Genomic DNA, 27,521 nt, shown 5'->3' on the forward strand with positions numbered 1-27,521 from the left:
TTAAATTTCCAAGAACCAGATCAAAAAAGTGTCCATTAGTTCAGAGTTTCAAAGGTGAATCGAGCTGAGGTAGAGATCAGCCACGATGGAACAGATTCCTGCTCCTGTGTACTCTATTGACATTCAGTACCTTCAGGAGAAAATGGGAGAAATGTTTTCATTAGCGTAGACAGTTAAAAATAGTTGTAAGCAATGAAAGTAACTGCTGGAAATGACAGGGTAAATACACAGCTTGCATGAATGTTTGAACCACACTGCTGGAGTGCTGCCTCAGTCTCTCACTGCCTCAGCTTGCTGTGTGGGAAGCTGATCAAAATCATCTGCATGCTTTTAACATCACGTAAACAGTAACGGAAGGTCAGAGACTTGCTACCACAAGAGTGTTGTGACACATTTCAGACGCTGCTGCACTGACAGAGCTGTGAATTAGCATTAACTTTGACAAATATGATTTGCATTTATATAGCACCTTTCATGAAGTAAAACATCAGGAGCATTATCACACAAAATTTGACATCAAACTACGTAAGGGCCAAGATTTTTCCCTCATTGGGCGGGCTCGGTGGGGGCGGAGGATTGGGGCAGGACTGCGATTTCACGCTGGTGGGCAAATTAAGGCCCACCCAGCGTGAAACGTGTGCTTCAGCGCTTAGCACTGCCTGAGTGGTGGGGGGAGAGGAGGGCGAGAGCACAAGTTCACACATGCACCTGGTTGCATGCTGGAAAAGCCCCCCTAAGGCACAGAGCTGCCTCAGGGAGATGAAGAGTTTTGAAATTTAAAAATAAAGATTTTTAAAATGTTATAAACCATGTCCCCCCCACCTCCCCCCCCATGTGACTGTCACGTGAGCAGGGACATGTTAGAAATGAGGATGAAATTTTTTCTTTTTTTTAATGAAGGATCAAAACCACATCTCAACAGTGGATGAGGTTTTGCAAAAAATGCCAAGGTCGCTTGGCCTTTTCGCGTGCCCGCCAACTGTAAGGTTAGACGGGCAGCGAAAAATTTAATTCAATTACATTTTTAACGGCCTTAATAGGCTGTTTTATTGTTGGCAGGTGTGCTGCCAAGTCCCATGCGTACCCGCCAACCAAGATATTGCACAAGTGCGCGATGACATCGGGAAGCTTGCCCGATGTCATCGCGTGCCATTTTACACTCAAGTGGGATTTTTTTAAAAGGCCAGCATTAGAGTAATGAAGATATCTCAGAGGCTGGAAAAGATTACAGTGATAAGGAGGAATGAGACCATGGGGGATTTGAAAACAAGGATAAGAATTTTAAAATCAAGGCGTTGCTCAATCAGGGGCCCTAGATCAGTGAGCACATGGGTGATGGGTGAACAAGAGTTGCTACTGGGATATGAGCAGCAGAGTTTTAGATGAGCTCAAGATCCAGCACTACATTCTAGAAACATCTGTGAAACTACTGTAGGTGTAAGGAAAGAAAGCATCAAGTGAGTGGATTACATTCCATTTTTAAAATAATTTACACAAAGAACATTGGAACACATTTGTTATGGGCTTGATTTTCTAGACAGGTTTCTCATTAGAAACATTGAACTTTATTTACAGGCTGCAGCAGCAGCAGTTACACGCTTCCATCAAACTCCACAACTAGAAGAAGAACTCCCACTCTAAGGTTCCCCACACTGAGAGCTGATTTGTTCACACTAGCACATGATGCTATGCAACACAATAAGTCTTAAAGCTAGTCACTACATTCCTTAAAGCTACAATTACTACATTCCCCCCCCTTTTAAATTTTTTGTACAGATTGTATTTACGAGAACATATACCTTCATGACATTACAAATATATACACGGATCATGGAATTATAAGTTCAGTCTCTCAGGTGATTTCCTGATCCAGGTGGAATGTCGTAGCTCCACAACTTTCGAATCTCTTACAGGATTCACGTTTTCTGGAACCACAGCAACATCAGGTACCTCTTTAGGCACAGGCAATTCAGTGTCTCTGACAGAGACACCTGGTTTGTCTATCCTTGGTTGATCAGTCACAACAGGTTCTATAGTGGTTACAGGTGGAACATCATTTTGTTGGGGTAGCTCCCTTCTTCTCAAATGATCCACATGTTTGTGGGTGATCTGGCCCTCCACTTCAATGCAGTATGACAACAGTCCAGTCACAGAAACTTTTACAGTAGTTAATGAACTCGATCTACCACCAAAATTTTGTATGTATACTACCTCACCAACAGTAAATTCTTGCTCACAACTATGAAAATCATGAGCTGCTTTTTCATTCCCTTGACTTTTCTCCACCTTCCCCTCCAAATTGGGAAGTATCAGACTTAATCCCATTCTAAGGCATCACTACATAGTAACTCTGAAGGTGTTGAACCTGTAGTAGTGTGGGGGGTTGTTGTGTAGTGAAACAGGAAATGTGAAAGTTTAGTCTCTAATGAACCTCCTAATAATTTTTTCATCCTAGCTTTAAAAGTCTGCACTGCTATCTCAGCTAATCAATTAGACGATGGATGATATGGTGCCATCTTTATGTGTTTGATACTGTTTAGGCTCACGAATCTTTGAAATCCAGTGCTAGTAAATGCAGTACCATTGTCTGAAATGACTACTTCTGGCAACCCATGTATAGAAAAACTTTGGCGTAACTTTTCTGTAATCGTAGCTGACGTTGGCAACCTCGTTAACATCTAGCCATTTGGAATGTGCGTCAATTATTAGTAGGAACATGGTACCTTGAAATGGACTGCCGTAATCTATACCCAGTCTCACCCAGAGCCTACGGGTGTAGTGGGGCCACAACAGGTAACTTCTGTAGTAGTTGGCATTGTATACAGTGTTTAACCACCTTCTCGATATCACCGTCCATGCCTGGCCACCAAATGTAACCTTGCGCAATTATCTTCATTCTTGAGATTCTCGGATGTGCACTGTGCAATTCTGCTAAGAATGGTTCCCTTTCTTGTGAAGGAACAACTACTCTAGCTCCCCACAACAGGTTCCCATCTTGACTGGTCAATTCATTCCTTTGAGTGAAGAATGGCTTCAATTCATCAGGGACTAGTTCTTGGGACCATCATTTCACGACTTGGTCTCTCATTTGAGACAGGCCTGGATCACGACTCGTCCAGTTTCTTATCTGCCTTGCGCAGACTGGCGAGGAATCCAGGGACTGAATTTTCTGGCTGGCGGAGGGGGTGCCGGTGGAGCAGGACTGGGTCTGCGTGGGTTTGGACCTAATCGCCACCCACGATCAGGTCTGCACCACCTTTTTATGTAGGCGGGCCAGTTAAGGCCCGCCCAACATGAATCGCGGCTCTGGAGGACATTGGGAGTGGGCAGGCGGCGGCAGGTCTGCAAAGGCCAATGGGTCCAGTGGCGACCTGGCAGCCTGTTTTAAAAAGCTGCTGCAGTCTTTCCAAGACTGCGAATTATGGTCAGTGGAAGGGCTTCCCAGAGCACTGCTGGTGAGCAGTCCAGGCAGGAGGGTAGGACAGGGGGGCTCTTTGTCCGTCTTTTTTCCGATGATTGCTTTGCTGCCCTCCGGAAGATGGTGGCAGCACGGTGGGAGGTCCTGGTACCCCAGGACAGGAGGAGGAGGCCCCCCCACATGACCAAATGTGCCTGGGAGGAGGTGGTGGGGCTAGTGCACTCCCATGACGTGGTGCAGCACATGTGGGTCCAGTGCTGCAGGTGCTTCAATGACCTGTTGCACTCAGGAAGGGTGAGTACCACATTGGCATTGGCTCCTTAACCCGCAGGTCAGCTTACTCCCCCCGGTGCCACCTACCCCCCACCCAAGTCTGAGTGTAGTGAATACATTGAATCATTGACAGCCTGTGTCCATCGCTGGGTGGGCCAGCAGAGATTGCCCATGCCGAGGTCACCCTGAGAGGGTGGTGAAGAGATGGGTTCTGCCCCTGCAGCATGTGGTATACTGAGACCCACATTACTGTTTTGGGGGCAACCTGGAGGAGCTGCAACTAGGCGCAGTGCTGGAACTCCAGGACATGTCAAAGTCAGGGTGATGACATGCTGGGAAGGGAGCTTCAAGGTGGCGTGGCACCGATCAATCTGCTGTCCTCTGTGCTCCATGTCCTTGTGCCTCCTTGCTATGGAAGGGAAGACCGTGTGATACAGGCAGCATTTGGCCAAGGGGGTGGGGGGTCAGGGGTGGGACAGGCCTAGAATCTTTGTGAGAGTGTTCAGCGGCAGCGGGGTGAGAAGACACTGGACCCTGCAATGTCCCACTCTGGTTGGGGGTGGGCCGTCCGTGAAAAGAATCCAGGTATAATTAGCACTAATCAATGCTCTTCTCTCCTTTTCAGGAGGAAAATGCACATAATGCAGCCAAGCAGGTGAGGACTGGTGGAGGGCCAGCACAGTTAGCGATTCTCAGCCGCTTTGAACAGGAGACTCTAGATTTGGAGAGGGACCATGCACCCAGGTCCACCGGTGTCAGTGAGGTGGGGTGGCACGGGCAGGTATGTTTGCCCAGCAGTGAGGTCACCATTGTTCTCCCAGCAGCCATGGCAGTGCTGAATGTTCAGTGATTGAAGTTTGCAACATAGCTTGACCATTGCTTATGGAGGATGAGCACATAATGATCCGGGGGACAAGGATACACATTGACATCGTCTCCACATTAACTGATCCAATGTCCTTGTTCTTCCTTTCAGCATCAGCGGAACAGGGCCAGGAGAAAGAGCAGCAGAGGCCCCTTCTCACACCTGAGGGCCCTGAAGTTTCGGACTCACCAGCGTCACACCATCTCTGCTAAGAAAGCACCAGCATAGCTTCTAGCACCTCGGTAGAAATTAGAACATCAGTTAGTGTCCCGGGGCACAGCGGTGATGGCACTTCACAGTCGCTGGAGCAGCTGGCAGAGACAGAGAGTGCCCATGGCGCCAGCAGTTGGAGGACTGCAGGGGGCCAGGCACATGCTCAGTCGGTGTCTGATGATGTGCCTCTGGAGTCGCCTGCGACGCAGCAGGTGCAGGAAATGTGGTTGGGTGTGAGGGAGCATCTGGTGGAGATACATGAGGTTATGCTTGGCTTGGTCTCCATGGTGGAGGAGTCTACGTGGTCTATCACCAAAGCAATGAGCCTCATGTCCGAGCGCCATGCGTCCTCCATGGAGAGAGTGGCGACTCTCATGGAGAGGCTACTCCAGGAGACTCATCAGGGCTTCCTGGGGAAGTGCTCTGACCAGCAAGCCCTCACATCGGCATAGACCTCAGCTGGACAATGCCATTGTGGGAGATGGTCTGGGCACCAAGTTTCCCAGCTCAGTGCCCATCCATCCACAGTGAGCAGGGAGGTCCAAAGCAACCTCACATCGGGCCAGCAGCTGCCTGTCGTCTCTGTGGGCTCCTCTCAGGGCACTCCGGATGAGGGCAGCAACTCCTCCACCCCTCTCCCAGGTGGTGAGGGTCTGGTGAGGCTGCGACAACTGGAGAGATGCCAGCTGTGGAACTGGCAGCTCCCTTCCAGGCGGGGCCAGCAGAGGCTCCACTGGCCAGTGGACGACTGCCAAGGTCATCAAGGCCAACAGGACAGCAGAGTGAGCAGCTGTCTCAGATGCCACTCCCAGCGAGGGGGCAGCACAAGACATAGCACCCGAAAATGTAAACATAAGGCACCTTAGGCACACCACGGGTTTATCACTGGTGCTTTTGTGTTGATCTGCATGAGGTTTTTAAGAGTTGGTGTGATTTTTAACACCTTTTTCATTTTGTTTCATTAAGTTTCTTTGATTGTAATATTAAATTCAGACATGTCACCATGGTTGAGGGTGCCTCTTTTGTTCTGCAGATGGATGGCTTCCAATAATGTAATGAGTGCTTTGTTGGATATTCAGCTTTATTAACAAGGACCTTAGTTAATGTTCCCAACCAGATAAATTTTGCACTTAGGTCTCGAATATGGAGCCTACAGTCCAGGCTTGTCCTGAAGGTCCATATATGGTGTGCTAGCTGAAGATTCATTGAATTAAAGCCTCCTGGGTGTCCCTGCCTCCCTGGAGTATGCCCGGGTCAGCATCTACCCTTTCAGCATTTCCCTGTGTGTGCTCATCCTCGGACTCACTGCTGGATTCATCATGTGCATCTGCAGCCACTGAGTCTACATCTTCATCATCCACTGTGTCCCCCCTTTCCAGCATAAGATTGTGGAGAGCGTAGCATACAATCATTATCAGCAACACATGATCTGGGGGGTACTGGAGTGCGGCCCCCTGAGTGGTCCAGGTATCAGAAGTGCATCTCGAGAAGACCAATGGCTCTCTCCACCACAACCCTTGTGGAGTGTGGAGGTGTGGCTCCTATTGTAACGCTGTTCAGTTTCTGTTCTTGGATGGCGGAGAGGTGTCATGAGCCACCTGAGGGATAGCCCTTGTCACCCAGCAGCCATTCATCCAGCCCGGCTGGATCACTGAAGAGCCCTGGAATCTGGGAGTGTCTGAGGATGTAGGCGTCGTGGGAGCTGCCTGGGTACCTTGCACAGACTTGAAGAATCAGCATCCTATGATCACACACTATCTGCACGTTCATGAAGTGGAAGCCCTTCCTGTTGACGGGGCTCACCTGCTGGCACCTTGATGTCCACATGTATCTATTGCACCCTGGACACAGGGGAAGCCAGCAATGACCACAAAGCCTCTGGCTCGCTCTGTCTGGCTTGCCTGGTCCCAACGGTAGAGGATGAAGGTCAATGCACACCTGAATTGAGTGTCTGTAACCTGCTTGACACAAGTGTGGACAGCTGATTGGGAGACACTGCAAAGATCACCCACCAAGCCCTGGAAGGAGCCAGAGGCATAGAAGTTGAGGGCAGCTGTGACATTTAGAGCCACTGGCATGGGGTGTCCACCCACACAGTTAGCGGAAATCTCAGGTCCAATCATCTGACAGATAGTGTTGATTGTCTCCCTTGACAGGCGGAGCCTCCTTCGGCACTGCACCTCAGTATTGAGATAACTGCTTTGCCACCTGTATACCCTGGCAGCAGGATAGTGGCATCTTCTGCGGCCCCTTCCGCCTTGGACTACCTCTTGACCCTGCACCCCTTGTGCCTGCGCTTGACTTCCCAAAGGTGGCTCTCCTGGAGGCTGAATGTGCTCTCCTGGCCTCCTCCCCCTTCTAGCCCTCCCTCCTCAGAGGAGGTACCTCCAGTGGAGAGCTCAGCTCCCATTCCTAGGCTAAGGGAAGGCTTCTTGAAACATGCAGGCCCAAAAAAGATTCCTCACTGCAGAGTGCTGACCTGAAGGTTGTGAGTCCAGACCAAACAGCTGGTATGTGTTTTGAAGTATTGCAGATCACACAGGCAAGTATCAGTAACTTTGAAAAAACAACAGGGTACACTCACGACCCCACTGAGCCCTCTTATCCCGCCAGTGGATGAGGTGTATACAAATGTTACCTACCTGCCTGCCCTTTGCTCCAGTGCGCCGACCTGAAGATTGCACGGATGCTGAAAAATCGCAATTGATTGGCTGCTCAAGGGCCTTAAGTGGCCCATTAATTAATGGAGGGCGTGCATCGGAAAGCATCGCGTGCCCATCCAACGAAATATCGCAATGGCGCGCAGTGATGTCAGGAAGCTCGCCCAACGTCATTGCACATCATTTTACAACAGGAAAATTCTGCCCCAGGAAATTCATTGCTAGTACGATCGCTTGGGTAATTGAGGCTTGTTCATTGCTCTCCTGTAAAGGAAGGTGACTTTGGGCATCAGCATTGGTTATATACATCCCTGGTCTGTGCACAAAAGTGTATTCATATGTGGATAAAATTAGAGCCCATCTTTGAATTCATGCAGAAATTATGGGAGGGATAGCTTTTTCTTCACTGAACAGCCCCAAGAGTGGTTTGTGGTCAGACACTATCGTAAAATGTTGGCCATGTATGTAATGGTGGAATTTTTTAACTCTGAAAATAATCAATAATCCTTCCTTCTCAATTTGCGAATACCTTTCTTTGGCTGTGGAAAGGGTCCTGGCCACATAGCCTATCGGCCTTTCAGAACTGTCGTCCATCTTGTGCGATAGTACCACTCCCACGCCATAGGGGGCCACATTGCAGGTTAGTAACAGTTCCTTTGTCGGGTCGTAGTGTACTAACAAGTTTGATGAGTGCAAGAGTTGTTTAACTTTCATGACGTGGGGTGACTTCCGAACCCAACGCTGGTTTTTCATTAATAATAAGTGTAGAGGGGCTAGGACCATTGATAAGTTGGGTAGGAATTGACCATAGTAATCTACCATATCTAAGAATGTCTTGAGATCAGAGAGATTTTTAGGCGAAGGTACCTCCTTAATAGCTTTAACCTTTTCTTCTACTGAATGTGGCCCAAATAAACAACTTTGCTTGCCTGAAAGGTACACTTTTCTATTTTTAAGTGTACCCTTGCTTCCAAAAATCATTTCAAGACTTCCTCCAAATTAGCCAAGTGTTCAGCTTCTGTAAACCCCTTTATTAGAATGAGATCCAGGTAGACCACAACTTGAGGTAGTAATTGCAGCAAGCTCTCCACCATCCTCTGGAAAATCACGCAGGCCAAAGAAACACCAAAGGGCACACGCGTGTATTGATATAATCCTTTGTGGGTGTTTATGGTCACAAACTCTCTGGAGGTATCATCCAGTTCCAGCTGCTGATACACGTGACTCATATCTAGTTTAGTGTAAGTTGTCACTCCTGCTAATTTACCTTACAAATTCTTAATCTTGGGAATAGAGTAGTTGTTCAACTTGGTACTTAACAGTTGTTTACTGTTAGTTTATAGTCCCTACAGATTCGGATGGTCTGATCCGGTTCTAAGACAGGGACTTTAGGTGCTGCCCAGTCTGAGAATTGAACCGGCTATATGACCCCCAGCATCTCTAAATGGTTCAATTCAGTGTCAACCTTCTCCCTCAGAGCATATGGCACTAGCCTTGCTTTAAAGAAACGAGGAGTTGCTTCTGAGTCAACATAGATTTTAGCCCGTAGGCCTTTGATTCTCCCCATTTCGTCTCAAAAAACCTTGTCATATTTCTTTAGCAGCACTGGTAGTACTCCTACTCATAGCCGAAACTTTTCAGACCAATTTAATTTAATTTCTTTCAACCAATCACCAACTCTCACTCTAAGGTTCCCAAGCTTAGAGCTCATTCGTTCACACTGTCATGTGATACTACCCAACACAATAAGTCATAAAGATAAAAACAAAAAAACTGCGGATGCTAGAAATCCAAAACAAAAACAAAAACAGGATTACCTGGAAAAACTCAGCAGGTCTGGCAGCATCGGCGGAGAAGAAAAGAGTTGACGTTTCGAGTCCTCATGACCCTTCGACAGAACTTGAGTTCAAGTCCAAGAAAGAGTTGAAATCTAAGCTGGTTTAAGGTGTGTGTGTGGGGGGGCGGAGAGAGAGAGAGAGAGAGAGAGGTGGAGGGGGGGTGTGGTTGTAGGGACAAACAAGCACTGATAGAAGCAGATCATCAAAAGATGTCAACAACAATGGTACAAAAGAACACATAGGTGTTAAAGTTAAAGTTGGTGATATTATCTAAACGAATGTGCTAATTAAGAATGGATGGTAGGGCACTCAAGGTATAGCTCTAGTGGGGGTGTTTTTTTTTAAATAATGGAAATAGGTGGGAAAAGGAAAATCTTTATAATTTATTGGAAAAAAAAGGAAGGGGGAAACAGAAAGGGGGTGGAAAGCTACAATTACTACAACTTTCTCTCTTTCTTTCTCATTCTCTCTCTTAATGTCTCAAAACACACAGCCTGGGATATATTACAGGGCAGAATCTTCCATTCTGAAGGTGGGAGCAGAAGTGAGAGTGATTTCCGCTCAGAGACAAGATAACTAGCCACACGCGATCTCACGCTGTTCAGGTCATTAGACTTGCATGTGCGAGGAGCTCGGCAAATCTTGCAGGGAAATAGGCAGGAAGTCATCACCCCACCCTTACTTCACAGGCTTAAAGGTCCAGATGCCGTATTTAAAAGGGAGGCAATCACTCACTGCAAGTCAGGAGCATCAATCTGGCTTCCTTCCCCAGGCACCCTGCCTCGCTGACCCTGGCACCTTTGTCTGGCCCCAGTTCCACCCTTACCCGCTGACCCTGCCTCCCTTGTCCAGCCTCCTTGACCCTTGCCTCTAGTAGACTCCATCCTCCCTCCCTTGGTCACCCTCCATGCACCTAGGACAACTGACACCTGAACGCAATCATATCTGCCATAGAAGAACATTCCAGAAAGTGTGAAAGGTAGTGACTACTCACTCCAAAGTCCAGGAAGATGAGTACTTCACCTGGTGCACGCCACTTATACGCTGTCTTGAACCTGGAGGCATGTCTTTTCTGACTCACAGGTAACTTAATTCGGAGGGAGAGCTTAATTCTGGCAAGCTGATCTTTTAATGAGAGTGCATGACATGCAAATGCATGCAAAAGGACTTCCCGATGCTTGCCATCAGGAAGCTCGAACCACCTGTAAGGTTCAGAGAACTTAATTGCAGAAGTTCACCCCGCCGTCAGGATTCTGAATTTTGGCCTCCTGTGGAATTAAGCTCCCCCGCCCACCTTGCTTCCCACTCCCAGCTGCAGCAGCAGAAGAAGATTCTGTCCTGAGTATCACATGGATCCAAGGTAATATACAGACTGGAGTTAACATACATTCTTGCCTGCCACAGCGAGGCAGTACGGTTGTACATCTTTACACTGCGTCCCTGCATCACAGTGTTTAGCTCACATGGAGACGACATTTGAAACCTACATTGGCATAAAGGGAACATGCCAACCACAAGCAGGACCAGCATTAAACCACTGTTTAATCTGGATCAGCTCAGTCTTTCCACTGGTACTACTTTTAGGGTCAGTTAGCTCAATTGGCTCGACAGCTGATTTGTGATGTAGAGTGATGCTAACAGCATGAGTTCAATTCCTGTACTGGCTGAGGTGATCCATGAAGGCCCCACCTTCTCAACCTCACCCCTCGCCTGAGGTATGGTGACCCTCAGGTTAAACTCACCACCAGTTGTCTTTGTCTAATTAGAGAGCAACCTATGGTCCTCCAGGACTATGGCAACTTTCACTTTTCACCACTTTTTAAGTTAATTCTTGGGAAGTGGGCATTGTTGAAAAGGCCGGCACTTAATGGCCATCAGTAATTTTCCTGAAGAAGGTGGTGAAAGTTCTTCTTGAATCATCGGGTTGTGGTCTTGATACAACTGAGAGTCTTGCTTGGCCAGTAAGTGTCAACAGCATTGGTGTGGGTCTGGAGACAAATATAGGCCAGACAGGCAAAAACAGCACATCCTTCCCTAAAGGACTTTAGTGAACAAATTGGATTTGTACAACAATCTCATAACTTCATGGTCACTTTACTGATATCAGCTTTTTAGTTCCAGATTTTTTAAACTGAATCCAAATTCTCAAGCTGCCATGGCGGGATTTGAGCTGACATTCTCTGGAATCTTAATCCAGGTCTCTAAATTACTAGTGCAGTAACATAACCATTGCTCTACTTCTCCAGTAACTCAACCACTACATTTACATGATCTATTCAGTGATCTCTGATAGGTGCTTTCCTGTTATTGATCCTCACTTGTTGTCTGGGACACTTCAGCAGTTGACTGTCAAGTAATCAATCAAATAGCCTGGCCTAAAACCCACTGCAATTCATGAGGGGATTGACTTGCTTCACGTGGCTGACTTGGAGCTAATGGGGAAACACTGAAACAAGCCCACACTGATTTGATTATTTGGCACTTGACAGAGTGTGCCAGCTCCTGGTAACAGACACATGCCATTGTGTAGTTTTGTGTGAGGTTCACAGATGGTGCCCATGCAGCAGATGGGTGAATTCAAAGAGGCAGATGGCAATCATGGTGGAGCTCATTTCATGGTCACTTGGTAGAATTTCCCCTTGTGCATTGTTTGTGTACAGAAGTGCATCCTTATTATCTCCTCATTACAGAAGCCCTGCTCTGTGGCTACTCCCATCTGCTGTTATCCCAGCTGTAGCTGTGGGGCCTCTCCATAAGTATAGGTCACCAGGCACACACAGCTGTTCACAAAACCTTTGCAGGATTAGAAATAAATCAAACAGTTTAAATGCTCAAATAGTAAATATTACTCTGCAGTTTTTTTTCAATTCTAGAAAGGTCAGATGACTCTGATGAGTGCACTCTATTTAAAATTCAGCTCAAGTGGTCATGTTCTGTCAGATACTTTCCACCTGAGGCTGACATTTCCAAAATCTTACATTTATAAAGCATCATTCACAATCTCGGGATGTCCCAAAGCACTTTACAGCCGATGAAGTACTTTAGAGACCCAGTCATCGTTGCAATGTAGGCAAACACAGCTGCCAATTTATGCACAGCAAAGGTCCCACAAACAGCAACAAGATAAATGACCTGACATTTTGTTATAGTAATCGAAGGGATCTTGTACATCTATCTAATGATGCACAGGGGCTTTGGTTTAACATCTCATCAAAAAGACAGTGCAGAGCTCCCTCAAGCTACATTGAAATGTCAACTCAGATGATGTGCTCAAATCCTGGAGTGGAACTTGAACCCATGATTTTCTGAATCAAGTCTCACACGTGTTCTTTTGCCAAAAAAACTCACAGGACTTGACAAGATATTGAGTGACCTGCCTTATCACTGAGCCAGGAGCCAGAGAAATAGAAATATTGAGAAACTGGAATAAATTCCCAGCTAAAGAAACCACTGCTGGGTGCATAATGATAGAAAATAATTAAAACTTAGAAACCCATTCCCTTTTTTATCGGCTGTAAAGTATTTGGCAGCACACGACCACTTGAACTGAATTTTAAATAGAGTGCGCTCATCAGAGTCAGCCGGCCATTCCAGGATTGAGAAAAAAAACTGCAGACTAATGTTTACTATTTGAGAATTTAAACTGTTTGATTTATTTCCAATCCTGCAAAGGTTTTGTGAACAGCTAGCTGTGTGTGCTTTTTATATAGATCAACTCCCTGATCACTTATTATCTCCTTACCTGGTTCAACTATCTACTTCCTCCCTTACCTATATGACATATGTACTGTCTTCTCACTGATCCACCTACCCATCATCTCACCTATTCACTTACACACATACCTGGCTTCTGATCCACCTAATTTTCACCTACTCGTCATACTCACTCTATACTCTTATTTCTCTGTTAATGTAACTCAATCCAGTTATAATAATCTATGGATACTAACGTATTTGTGGGGTTTTGCTATGTACACGCTGATTGTATCATTTGCTTATGTAACAACAGAGACTGTGGGCCTGATTTTGACTCTATAAGTGCATTGATTTTGAGTGAGCTAAAATCTCACCCAATGTATTTCATAAGCAATTCATTAGATTAAGGATGTGAAGGGATGCTATATAAATACAAGCTGTTTTCTTCTGTTAATGGTTAAAGTTATCTTATACAATGCTATCATAATTATTTATCATGATCAGAGCAGTTTGATTGTACTGATCATTTCAGTGACAATTTCGCAGACAAGTGCTGCATTTGTGATATTGTTAACCTGCACCGCCTGGCACATGAATGGGTAACAGCATTACTGATGGGTTGCTTATTGTCTTTAACAGGGTTCACTGGGACAGATCCTGAGGATGACTCAGTGACTGCATTGCATCCACCAGCACTTTAAAGAGCTGAGTAGTGGTGTCCAGTGCTCAATAACACTTTAAGCAGCTCCAGTTAGGATACCGGTTTTGGTTAAGATCAAAGAATGGAAGAAAGTAAAAGTAACAATATTTTTTGTTGTACTAATATTCTGAGCATGCATATTGGGGAATAGAGTTGGAACTATATTGTCCATTATAATGTTCATTTTGGCTCATGGTATGGAATGTTAACGCTTAAGGATGAATGACATAAGATGAAAGGGTTTAGAAAGAAATTCTGTGGAACTTTTCCTCCAGAGATCAGTTAAGTTAGATGGAATCTATGATAGAGAGGCGTGTGCATTGCCTGTTGGTGGAATGGGATAAAAGGGCTAACATCTTCTCTACCTAATGGTTGAAATAGTGACTGGATTGCCCAAGCTTTCTTTGATGCTGCTGTGAAACTTCCAATGTACCATAATAAACTGAAGCAGCCTTCCTGCCAAGTTAGCAGTCAATTTCCTCTACATAGTTACCCACGTCCACCCATGTAACACCTTTCCTTTCGGTGACTGTAAAATGGCCCTATGCGACTAAGATTGGGGATTGACTGAGGATGGTGTGTGAGGATGCTGTGGCACAATGTGTTTCCTAACTTTTCAAATGTTGACTGTAAGAGGTTGTGAAATTGGAAATTTCAGAAACCACCAAATCTTTCAACGGAAGTTTACAGCAATCTGGTGGAATCTGTCCAGGGGACAAATCGGGTTGCCAACCATCCAGGATTGGCCTGGAGTCTCCAGTAATTGAAGATCAATCTCCAAGGGCAGAATTTTATGTCCCGCGGGCAGGCAGGCACGCAACCCAATCGGGCATAAAATAGTGCTCGTTGACGTCAGGCAAGCATTTCGACATCGCATGATATTTCAGTCAGCGCATGCGTGCAAGAGTCAGCAGGCGTGCCTGCCAACAATTAAGAGGCCTATTAAGACCCCTAACTTATTAATTAAGAGAGATTTTTTGCTGCCCATCCAACATTACGGTTGGCGGGCAGTCGAATTGGCCAGGTGGCCTTTGCATTTTTGAGGAAACCTCATCCACGGGCGGGATGAGGTTTCATACATTAATTTTTAAAAAATGTTTTGACATAATCTTTATTATGTATATGTTCATGTAAGTGAGTCCCTTGTGGGGACATTTCTTTCAGAATTTCCAAATCTTTATTTTGGATTTTAAAATTCTTCAGCTCCCTAAGGCAGCTCTCTGCCTTCTTGGAGCTTTCGTTGCCTGCTTCCCAGAGCCTGCACAGACTTTAGCGCTCTCCCTCCTCCCACCCCCACCCCGGCAGCACTGAGCGTTTCAGCATGTGTTTCACGCTGGCTGGCCGTTAATTGGCCAGATAGCACAAAATCGCGGTCGGGGGTTGATCACGGACAGTGGACCATTTCCCAGCCGCTCCTGGGCCCACCCACCATGCCCACCTGACCACCCAAAAATCCTGCCCTGGGACGCTGCTGTGTGCAGTCCTGGGGAAATATCATTGTGATATTGAAAAAGATTTTTTTTGTCATTTTCTTTATCAGGTATAAAAATATTGAAAATGGGAAAAATGGCTGTTTGGCTAACAATCAGGTCATCCAATAGGTTGATGAACCTTTTTTGCTTTCCAATTGACGTAGGAAGGCAGCATGTCAAAAGGATGGATGCATTGGCCAACTAATGGCTAGAGAATGGGGCAAGTCATGTGACGAAACCTCCAGGAATACATTTAATCACAGTTGGGAACCCTAGGGACAATAGGTTACTTTCCTTTGAGAAATGAAAGGAAGTGCAGCATATGCCACTGTACTGTATGCCACTACAATCTGCTGATGTAACTGGGTCTGGTTTCTGTCTCCACAGCTGCCTACCTGAAAAGACAGAGCCCTAAGACTGCGCTGGAGCTCCTGCAGAGAGAGGCAGTTAAAAGTGAAGAGGAATCTGAGGTGAGGCAAAAATAAAATCCTTGCAGGCCCTTTTCTGATAGATCTTAACCCTCTTCACGACCTGCAAACTTGAAAAGCAGAGACATTTTATGATGTGCAGTAAAATGAATATTCAAATATCCCTCTACTTACATATTTTGTACTTTTTTAAATGTACTTTTAATGAATTTCTTGTTATGCTGAACACAGGTCCAAATGTCACAAGGCCCCAATATGGAAGGAAAAAAGGCCAAATTTGGCTTGTGTAAAAACCTAGAGAGGAGGAACACTGAATTATCTGTCAGGATACAGACCCTTTGCAATAATTGCAAATGTTGCATTCCTTTTTTATTAGACTGTCTGATTGGGAGATGTGAAGAAAACAAATTAAGCACACCTGAGACCAAAATCCTTAGGTTAAGAGATTTGACTGGGAATGGGCTTAATTTGATTTTCACACCTCTTAGTCAAATGAGTTAGCACCTTTATATTATTTTGATTTTTCTGCGGCTCCGTTATAGCCACTTGTAATGCTCAGGTTATAATTTCGAAACCCCATCTAGAATCTGTGCACTTAATCTAGGCTGTTGCTTCAGGCAGTTCTGCATTGCTTGGTGAGATATTGAACTGAGGCCCTGACTGCCCTTTCAGTTATACATTAACCATCTATAATGTAGTCACAGGAGGGAAGGATATTTTCTTGTGTGCTGGCTGCCTCAAACCAATAACAAATTAACTAGTCATTTATTTCATTCCTGTGTGAAGAAACAACTGATTTCTTTATTTACATCACTTCCAAATTGGTGTTTTCATATCTTCTCACTCTTTTGAAGAATAATGTGAAATAATGGAAGAATTTGCAAGCCGATTAACAGTCTGACAGGCTGCAATGTGAACACGCCATCCTTTCATGCTTGTAACCATACTTATACCAGCTAATAAGGTGGTTATCGCAAGAGGGCTTGATCTGTTCCCAGAACTCATATGGTGGTAGGGGCGGGTATGTTGGGGGGAATGGATTGGGGACCACCAACATATTTCCCAATGAATGCTAACACGGATTTCAGAGGTACAGATCTGGTCCCTATGTGCCAGGACTGTCAGGGGCAGCATTTGAATTCTTCCCAACGTTTAATTGGAGGAAATTCCTCCTCACCCAGTACTGAATGTCAGATAAGCAGTCGGATAACTTTGCAACAGTGGAGTCATCAAGAGAGGTGGTAATGAGATAGAGCTGGATGAAAACTATTGCTGTGCTTTCAGATGATGGTGCTGATATTACATTTTGTATGATATTATAATGTCTTATGTTTTGATATATCCCTTAGTTCCCAGTTAGAAGGTAACATATTATATGGATCATTTCTCTGTCTCTATTTGTTGGAGTACTTCTGATGAATAATTGTCAGAATTTGTTTTACAATAATTGGACTGCATCATACTCTAAATTTATTACTTTTGACCTGAGTTCCTGTATCTGAAATAATATATTTTAGATTCCTTTGCTGTCGTTTCAATTCAGACTCTACTGTGCTTCTGAAACTAAAAGAATTGTATGAGCTCTCAGTGTCTTCAAGACTATAGGCCCTGATTCTATACTGGGGGTACAGGTTTGTACAAAGTGTGGTAGCGAGCGAATAAATGGTGGTTTTACCTGTTGGCGGGTTTTCACACCATATCGTCCCATTCCTGGCGTGTCCTGCCTCATTAGTAATGCATTCGCGGGAAACACTCCGGATCGCTGGCGGGCAGGCTCGAATTTGCCCGCCACCCTGTGACCTCAGTGCTTCCTCGCTCCGGGCACCATACTTAATGCACACCAGAGCGCAGCCTACTTTGTGTCTTCAGATGAGGACTGCTCCAGTAAACAGGTGGCCCCGACAGCTCTCTGGGGCGCCTGCTGGACGCAGTGGGAGGCCACCGCAATGTCGTCTACCCCTGCTGTGGCCGCAGGAGATCCGCCAGAATCACAAAGCCAGCCTGGTAGGCAGTGGTGGTGGCAGCGGCAGCCAACACTACCGGAGCGCAGAGGAGGTCAGCCATCCAGTGCAGGAAGAGGGTGAATGCTCTCATCCGTTTCGCCAGGGTAAGTCAGCCACCTTATCACTGTCAACTCACACACTCCCAAACCCATCACACATCCCCAGGGATCTCACACCTCAAGGGACAACACCACTAACTCTCACACACACCCTCACATCTTCATCAGGCACATACTCTCTCGAGCTCGTGTCCTCATCCCATTCATGGATCCGCTCACCATACAAACATTCCATGCAGCGCCATGTGTCCTGCTCACTCTCTCTCCATCTGTTTTCATGCAGGAGAAGCTGGCTCACAAACAGCCAGGAGAGGTCCCAGACTGGAGGGTGGAGTGGCCCACATTAAACACCTCACTCACTTTGAGAAGCGTGCCATCGCGCTGATTGGTGAGGATGTGGAATGTGCCTGCGGCGACGATGAAGTCGGCAACGAACACCCTCGTGAGGATCCAGCATCACATCATCCCTCTCTCAACGCAACTGTGAGTGCTCTCTCTCCTGATTCTGACTCTGCTGCCATGCACTAATTATCTCTACTTTGGTTCACAGGGATCTCTGCCATGTGGTATACACCATCAGCCAGTCAGTCCCTCAGCTCCATCCAGGTCCTCACCTCCAGCCAAGAGAACACCTCCTCCATTGAAGAGCTGGAAATAAGCAGCCTGGAAGACCCGTCACCGCGTTTACCCACACCCTCCTCCAGCGCAGAGACACACACCTTGGTGGGACCCAGATCTAGAGCAGGCTCGGGTTCTCAATCTGGTGCTCACTGCACGGTCACATATCCACAGCAGAAGGAGGCAGGTTCAGCCGAGCACCCCAGCAGTCAGAGGACTGCTGAGGAAGAGGCATCTGTGGATTCGGCCGTCCAACTCATCGTGAAGAGTCAGCAAATATGGGGGAACATCATGCAGAGCTGTTGAAAGCCCTCAACAGAGTGGCACGTGAGTCGGAGGAGTGCGTCTGCCTGCTCTCTGATGAAGTGGTGCCCACATGGGCAAGTGGAGGTCTCATGGAAAAGATAGCAGATGCCATGGAGACCCTGGCCCAGCAGAACGAGAAGAGGTGTGCAGACCTACACTCCATCACGGTAGCCATGGATGAGTTTCTGCAGTGGCAACGCAAGAGGGAAGCCAGGCACCTCGATGTCCCTCCAGGTCCTCCTTTCCCTCAAGGAGTCAGGCTCGGACCCCTGAGCACCTAAAGGGAGGAGGAGCAGCAACCAGACACCCCTGGGTCATTCACTCAGGAATCTTAGAGGCTGTCCACTCCCTCCGAGACCTCTTTGCCCGGACCCCCTCATCCTTGTCGTCTGTCACTGCAGAGGGAGCAGCAGGCACACAGGAGGACAGCCAAAGCAAACCGGAGCCCCTAAGGCTTCAGCTCCCCAGAAGACGCAGGCCGAAGTCATCAGAGGCCACATGGCGAACCATTGCACAGGCTGTCTCCACCCCTGCTGTGGATGTCAGGGCAGCAACTAGAAGAAATGATAGGCTTAAAAAAGTTAAGAAATTCTGATAACAAGTGGTTGCAGAGGTGAAAACATTTTGTCACTTTATAATCTGAAAATATATTATAATGTCTTTCAGCTTCATTGACAGGCTTCGTGAGTCCTCCCATTGCATCTTCCCCCACCACGAGCCCCCCATCTCCCAGCCCCACTAACAGTTCCGCCAAACCACTGGAGAAAGAAGTGTGTGTATGGCAGGGCCTTTCAGAGCCTTGTGCAAGTATTCTCCAAAGCACACGGATCCTTCCTCCATCACACTCATCTCTATGTCCTGAGCATTTGCAATGCTGCCTGCTGGGGTTCGCTTTCAGTTGTCCATCTGAGCTGACCTGCATCTCCGCCCCTCACTGATTGCACTCCCAGGCAGGGCCTGTGCCCGTCCAACACAAAGCTCCGCTCACTTTCGATTTCAACACCCATGGCCACAAACCCATCACACATCCACAGGGATCTCACACCTGAAAGGACAACAATACAACTCACACACACCCTCACATCTCCATCAGGCTCATATCCTCTCGAGCTCACATCATCATCCTGTCCATGTCTCCGCTCACCGCACAAACATTCCACGCAGTGCCATGCATCCTGCTCACACTCTCTCCATCTCTTTTCATGCATGACAAGCCGGCTCAAAATAGCAGGAAGAGGTCGTAGTCAGATTTTTGCTCAACTCCCCTGTCCTTTCCCCTCCCCCAAACACCCATGCCCGTTGCCCCCATGTCTGCCGACTCCCCTGGAATCACCTCCCACCGCCCCACCATCACCTACCAGCCCAAACCCTTGTCTTTACAGGATATCCAGGTGAATGAACACATTTCTTATCTTCCTGAGAATCCCATCCCCATTGACCTCCTCCTTCCTACCTCCAGGGTCAGAGTTTCCGTGTCCCCACCAACCACCCTCGCCGTCCCTTTCATCGCTACCGATGCACCTTCACCCTGCCACCCTTCCAGTTCCCTCTGCCCTCTTTCATACTCACTGTTCCCTCCTAACACACCCACACTCAGTTCCATCCCCAGGAAGCAGTCATTGACTCCACAGACCCCTTCCTTGCATGTTCACCTGAACATTCCCCCCCCCCACCCTTATTCCCTCCTCCATCTCTTACTCCCTCCTCCGTCCTTACCCTATCCTCCACCCTTACCCCCTCCACCTCCCAGATACCTTCCTCCCCCCGGACTCCTTCCCCTCTCTGAACTCCCTCCTCCTCACTGACTCCTTCCCCCCTCCGAACTCCTTCCCCCCTCCGATCTCCTTCTCTTACGCCTTCCTCCACCCTTACATCTACCTTCCCAGTGGCCGCATTCTCCCCCATTACAGTCTCCTTCCCTCATACACCCTCCTCCCCCCCAACCTCACCCCATCCTGACACTTTCATTCCCCCCCCCACCCCATCCCCCTGACACTTTTGCCACCTCCCCCCAACCAATCTCACCCCCCGGTATACCTTCCTCTCCCAGTTAAACATAGACCTTCCTCTTCCAACCCCACCCCCAGTACAACTTCCCCTCCCACTCACAGCTGGACCTTCCTCTCCCTCCACTTACCGATCATCCATAGCAACCCATTACAAGAATGTGATGTTCTGAAGCAGACCTGTGACATCAACAGGGACCTCCCACCTTCTGAGAGCTGCTTCGCAGCGGAACCATGTCCATGGGAATCCACCCACCATCTGATGTACATGTTCCTCCACGGTCTGGTAGCTGCAGGGCTCCAGCATCTCCTTCTCCTCCAATGTCTGCAATCTGAGCAAGGCCTTAAAGCTAAGACCCGACTTCTGCACGTCACGCTTGTCTAGACGTGTTCTGGGCTGACCTGTTTTCCTGCCGGCGTAACGGTAAACCTGACGTGGGAGAAATAATTCCGGTCGGACCTTACTTTGCATCCATTAGTGGGATGCAAAGTGGGTTCAGCTGACCTCCAGTGGGATTGGCATTCCGCCATGGCGGACATCATCAGATGATCCCACCGTGGTTTCACTTTGGCGTAAACCGATTTTTGGCCTTCTCGCCATATTGTTACCCCCCCCCACCCCCCACCCCCCCCCCCCGCCCCGGCATGACTCCCAATGCCAATGGGGCTGGAAAATTCCAGCCTGGGAGTTTGGTCAAATCCATCACCCATTCCCAATTTCCTTATGTCAGTAAACAGCTGTAGCAGTTTTACCTTCACAAGCTCATCATATTCCTCCCCAAGCTTGCTCCATTCCGTGCTGATGGCTCTGACTTCCATTTTGGGGCTTTGATGAGTTTTACAGCATGTTGACAGCTCACACCAGTCCCGCTTTAATATTTTACTGTGGATCCTACAAACCTGATGAAAAAAAATCATATCAAAGGGAGTTTACAACATCTGGAAAACCAGACGTGTACTAAAATTAAAAAAAATGCAGTGCCAATCTCTCCTCAAAGGATATGTACAAAAGCTGGACATTGACAACATTGATGAGAAATGATACAGGGATCCCAGGAGTATTCAAGACAGCTGGTTTGTGGAGGAGCTGTGAGTCTCACCTGCTCTGGGTGAGAAAGCATGTTGAATATTTATGTGCTGAGCAGAACAAAAGGAAAGACATCTGAATCCCCTTGAAAATAATTAAATGGATGTGAGAGAGCATGAGGGTGAGGAGATAATATTGAAAGTTTTGTCCCTTGATCCTGCCGTCACCCAACACACAGCAATGCATGCTTAACTATGGCATGAAGAATTTGCACAATGTGATGCCTTATTTTAACTCACAGTGTTCTCCTTATGCAGTCACAGTGTTAGTAACTGTGCCAGTTGTTTTGCACATCTCAATGTCCCATACAAATGACCAGTTAATTTGTTTCTCATTGTGATGTTGGTTGAGGCAGAAATGTTGGCAAGGACATGAGGAGAACACACAGGTAAAAACAAAAAACTGTGGGTGCTGGAAATCCAAAACAAAAACGGAAATACCTTTTTCAGTTTTTCCAGGTATTTCTGTTTTTGTCATCAGGAGAACACCCTGCTTTCAAACAGTGCCTTGGAACCTTAAACAGCTACTGAACAGAACCTTGCATTAACAATCATCCAAATAATAGCACCTTTATCAGGCTTAATTCAGTTCCAGCACAATTGCCTCAGAGTCAGAAGGTTGTGGGTTCAGTGGAGCACTGAATCACATAACAGAACAACAGAGGGATTTTGGCCAATATTTATCACCTAACTGAAACCACTAAAAACTGATTAACTGCTTATTCCTCTCATTGTTGTCTGTGGAATCTTGCTGCATGCAAATTAACTACCATGTTTACCTACATCACATGGGTTACAAACCATTTTGGATCACATGAAGATGTGGGAGGCACTATTGTCTGTGCAAGTTCATTCTTTCTCTGGCAACACAGCACTCATTAGTTCTGGCTGAGATGATACATTCAAATATACCTGTAGAGACTTGTTTTTTTAACTTTATTTTCCTCATAGTTATAAATCCCATGAATCTAATGAAAAGATTAACCTATGGTGCTCCCCACCCCCAACCACACCTCCCCCTCCCCCACAACCTGCCCCAAGCTATTTTCTTGCTTGGGCACAATTGGGCAGCTGATGTTGCTGATAAACCAACCCCCAGTGGGAGCAGATCTCTGTTGCTGAAAGCCCAGAAAGAGTTTGGATTTGTCATAGTATCTGTTTCGATGCTGTTTTGATTTTGTTTCGATGTTGTTGTCGAGCATTGGTGATGTTTTGTTAATACCATGGGCAGGATTTTCAGGTCATTGGACATGGTTCCACCTGGCAATGGGCCCTTGAGAATAGAGACAAGGTGATGGAGCACAGATCAGAATGCTTACCCATGCTTGCTTCAATAAACTGCTGGGTTTTCCCCTTCAAGACAGTCGCCAGTCTTTCAATGGAGGGAGCCGTACAATCTGTCAAGTGGGTGATTGTAGTGTTCATGGCCTAGATGGACTCCTCCACTATCTATGACAGAAAGCACCACTTCTCTGGTTTCTCTGCCACATCTCCACGCACCTCACACTAGACATCCAGCATCTGCTGCCTTACAGACAATTCCAGAGTCTCGTCATCCAACTGGCATTCAGCATCTGGCTCTCCTCCGACTATCACAGGCCCACTCCAACTCAGTGGATGCATGACTGTGATGTGCCCTTACTAGTTTATGGTTCCCTTAGTTCCGAGTTGTGCACTGAGGTGCTAGTATCTGTGCTTGTGCTGGGTGAAGAGCAATGATGAGACACTGCACCCTCTGAGGCTTCCTCTTCCTCCTCAGGGGCTAGTGTGGGGCCCTCTGGGCTGGTAGCAGCAGCAGTCGATGGTGCGCCTGTGCAGGAGACAGAAAATACGAAGGTTAACGCCATCTTCAATCTTTGAGGTGAGTATGCAGAGACAAGCATCCACATTGGCAGCACTGCAAGCATTGTGAGATGTTAATCAATGTTTGCATTTCACAACTTCCAACATGCATTCACTCTTTCTTCCCCATTGCATGAGAATGTTCAAAATCAGAGACCATCAATACCTCATTCATAACATCATACCAGGCACCCTCCCATTAGCCCTCTTAACACATTATCTCTCTCAATTGTCCATAATATTCCTTGCAAATTCACCAACCCTGGGCCTTCTTCCTGTCTCACTGATGGACCGGATCCACTCATTCACAGCAAGCACCGACGCATCCCCCTCTATGGGTGTGAAGATTGCCAAGTTTGGCACACTGTCTTCTGTCTTCTTTCTCTGGCATCGTGCGCCCTCCTCTCCAGCAATTAGTGTGAGGATAAATCCAACCAAGCCATTTACCACCCTATCAGTCTACTCTCGATCATCAGCAAAGTAATGGAATGGGCCATCAACAGTACTATCAAGCGACACTTACTCAGCAACAACCTGCTCACTGATGCTCAGTTTGGATTCTGCCAGGGTCACAGCTCCTGACCTCATTACAGCCTTGGTTCAAACGTGGACAAAAGAGCTGAACTCCAGAGGTGAGGTGAGAGTGACTGCCCTTGACATCAAGGCAGCATTTGACCAGTTGTGGCATCAAGGAGTCCTAGCAAAACTGGAGACAATGGGAATCAGGGGGAGACCTCTCCACTGGTTTGAGTCATATCTAGCATAAAGGAAGATGGTTGTGGTTGTTAGAGGTCAATCATCTCAACTCCAGGACATCACTGCAGGAGTTCCTCAGGGTAGTGTCCTAATCCCAACCATCTTCAGCTGCTTCACCAATGACCTTCTCCCCATCATGAGGTCAGAAGTGGGGATGTTCACTGATGATTGCACAATGTTCAGCAAGATTCGCGACTCCTCAGATAATGAAGCATTCTGTGCCCAAATGCAGTAAGACCTGGACAATATTCAGGTTTGGGCCAATAAGTAGCAAATAACATTCGTGCCACACAAGTGCCAGACAAGACCATTTCCAACAAGACAGAATCTAACCATCGTCCCTTGACATCCATTAGCATTACCATCACTGAATGCACCAATATCAATATCCTGGAGGTTACCATTGACCAGGAACCAAACTCAACCAGTTTGTGGCTACAACAGCAGGCCAGAGGCTGAGAATTCTAAGGAGAGTAACTCACCTTCGGACTCCCAAAGCCTGTCCACCATCTACAATGCACAAGTCAGGATTGTGATGGAAACCTCTCCACTTGCCTGGATGAGTGTCGCTGCAACACTCAAGGAGGTTGACACCATCAAGAAAAATTAGTCTGCTTGATTGGCACCCCATCCACAAACATTCACTCCCTCCATCACCGACGAACAGTAGCAACAGTGTGTACCATCTACAAGATGCACTGCATCAACTGACCAAGGCTCCTTAGACAGAACCTTCCAAACCTGTCGCCTCTACCACCTAAAAGGATAAGGACAGCAGATAGATGAAAACACCACCACATGCAAGTTCTTCTCCAAGCCACAGACCATCTTGATTTGGAAGTATATCGCCATTCCTTCACTCTCACTGGGTCAAAATCCTAGAAATCCCTCCATAACAGCACTATTGGTGTACATACACCACATAGACTGCAGCAGTTCAAGAAGGGAGCTCACCAGCACCTTCTCAAGGGTAGTTAGGGATGGGCAATAAACGTTGGCCCAGCCAGTGACACCCACATCCCACAATAGAATAATAAAAAACATTGCAATGATTTTGAATCGCCTGTACAATTGTTCCTTCACACATTAGGATGGCTTACAAGAACTCCACAGGCTGCACAATCTGCATAATGATTAGTACCCAATAACCAGTGTGCCTTTTATTCTTCTCCCCCCATGCCAAACCTAAACCGCAACACCCCAACCCCTTCCTTGGACTCAGGGCCATATTCAGTGGCATTTGTGCATCATGATGCTTCACACTTTTGGGCAGTGCAGAAGACAATACCCTAAAGGAGCCTTCCCAAAAGCTTCCATGTATGTATATCTCCACAATGGAGCCGCACCCACCCTGGCAGATCTTACAAGATCATTGAGACATTTTCAGCATTGAATCTGGGTGCTTTGGATGATCCCGAGGCTACTGACCCAACTGCGACCTCCATCCAGGCTGCTTTGGTCAGCTGCGAGTCTCTCCTTTCCATCAGCTGGCATTAGGACCACCCGCCAGTCACTCACAGGCTGAAGTAGGGCTTGCAGGGAGTCATCATTGAGCCCTGGGGCCATCTAAATCCTTTTGCCCTCCCGATCACCTGGCTTCCTTCTCAGAGAGTTAATAACCTGATGCTCCATATCTCCCAATATTCATCTGGGTTATGCACCAATTCCATTCCATGGCTTTGTCTTCCCTGCCAATGATCCTGAAATCTCCCCTTCAGTGAAAGCAGACAAAAAAAATTCACTCACCTCTGGAAATGCTTGCAAATAATTATACGCGGAAACAAAACATAGAGGAAAATTAATAACCCTGGTGCATCTGACCCTGCCAGGGGACCATTTGAATAAGTGACCTTGACCTCTTTCCGTGTGATGGACTGCCAGCTTGGTACCTAGATGTCTCAGCCGCAAGGATCCATTGGGCAAGAAGCCCACCTTGCACTAATCCTGTTGGCCGACAGCCCCCCGGCAGCCGTTAATTAGCCAATTATAATGTTATCGGACGTCACAGGCTGGAGCGGGAGTCGGCGAACCAAAGGGGGGAACAGAATTCATAATGCTTTTTAGAAAGAGAAGTGGATATATTTTTAAACAAGAACATTTTTTTAAAAGGTATTGGGAAAGGGGACGGGATTTGATGGATTGATCTTTCTGTGCTCTCAATTTTTGGGAATTTATGGCTTCCAATAGTCTAAGGATTAAGTCTGGGCGATCAAAACATAAAAAAACTAACTTCTGAAGCCACAGCAAATATCCTGCTCACCTCCTGATTGATATTATCATTAGATGTTTTCTATTTCATGTTCCTGCCTAGTGTCTATTTTAAAAACAGAAAATGCTGGAACTGTTCAGCAAGTTTAGCAGCATTTGCGCAGAGCAAAATGGAGTTAATGGGCTGAATTTTCATTGAGTCAGGATGACTAATTTTCAGGAGTGCCTCTAAAAGGTGCGGGCTGTTTCCTGTCAAAGGCCTGCATCTGGCATTCCCAACTTGGCCGGCTCCATTGAAGATAAAGGCATATCCTACTCCTCCGTAATTTTCATGGATCCAGGCCAGGTTTTTAAAGAGTCGTGGTACACAGCCCCTCAGGGGAGCCATGAAGACCAGTCTGCATGAGGGGACCTTTTAAAAAAGTGAGTTCAAAAGGGCCGCCTCATGCCCCCTATGCCAAGTTAAGGCCCCCCCACCCCACCCATGGCCCCTCATTCCCTCTATGCCAAGCTATGGCATTCCTCCCACCACCCACCAGCACCCACCCCCCCACCCCCCACCCTCCATGGCCCTGGAGAGCCAAAATATCCATTTGAGCTGCACCGCTGAGATAACATAACTTGATTGACAGCTCTGGCTCTCTTATCTCTGTGGTCCATTTCACTATGTTAATTTACACAAGGCTAAGTGGTTTCAAGGACCTGTGACTTTAAAGGGTCTAGATGATTGACACTTTTATTGCCTTGTAACAAAATGTTTTTTTAAACATAGGGGAAAGTAATGAATGCACAGTTAAAGCCTATGGTATTATTACATGTCAAGATGACAATCCTCGTTATTGTTTTTAATTGTCAGTATAGTGCAACCAATGTTAGAACAACCCAAATCAACCCAGATTAACTTGTATGTTGATTAGTGCTTTCTCCTGATTGACAGATGCTCTCTTGATAAGTCTAGCTAAAAACAAGAGCCTATTCCACAGCCACCTTTTATACTATTCTCTGGGCAGAACTTTACGTTCGGCATGCAGGCGCACACCCGACACGCCGGAACGTAAAATGACGCGTGATGAC

At 46.8% G+C, this 27,521-nt stretch overlaps 1 protein-coding gene across 1 annotated transcript in view; it reads left to right on the forward strand.

Annotated features, from left to right (window-relative positions):
- The window catches only part of vps37d (VPS37D subunit of ESCRT-I), a 44,736-nt gene that overhangs the window by 12,661 nt on the left and 4,554 nt on the right, over positions 1-27,521 (forward strand). The window contains exon 3 of the mRNA XM_041198397.1: positions 15,523-15,605. Within this exon, the coding sequence (XP_041054331.1) occupies positions 15,523-15,605 (83 nt within the window). The remainder of the gene's footprint in view (positions 1-15,522; positions 15,606-27,521) is intronic.

Source organism: Carcharodon carcharias, chromosome 10 (genome assembly GCF_017639515.1).
Source record: "Carcharodon carcharias isolate sCarCar2 chromosome 10, sCarCar2.pri, whole genome shotgun sequence".
Taxonomy (NCBI): Eukaryota; Metazoa; Chordata; class Chondrichthyes; order Lamniformes; family Lamnidae; genus Carcharodon; species Carcharodon carcharias.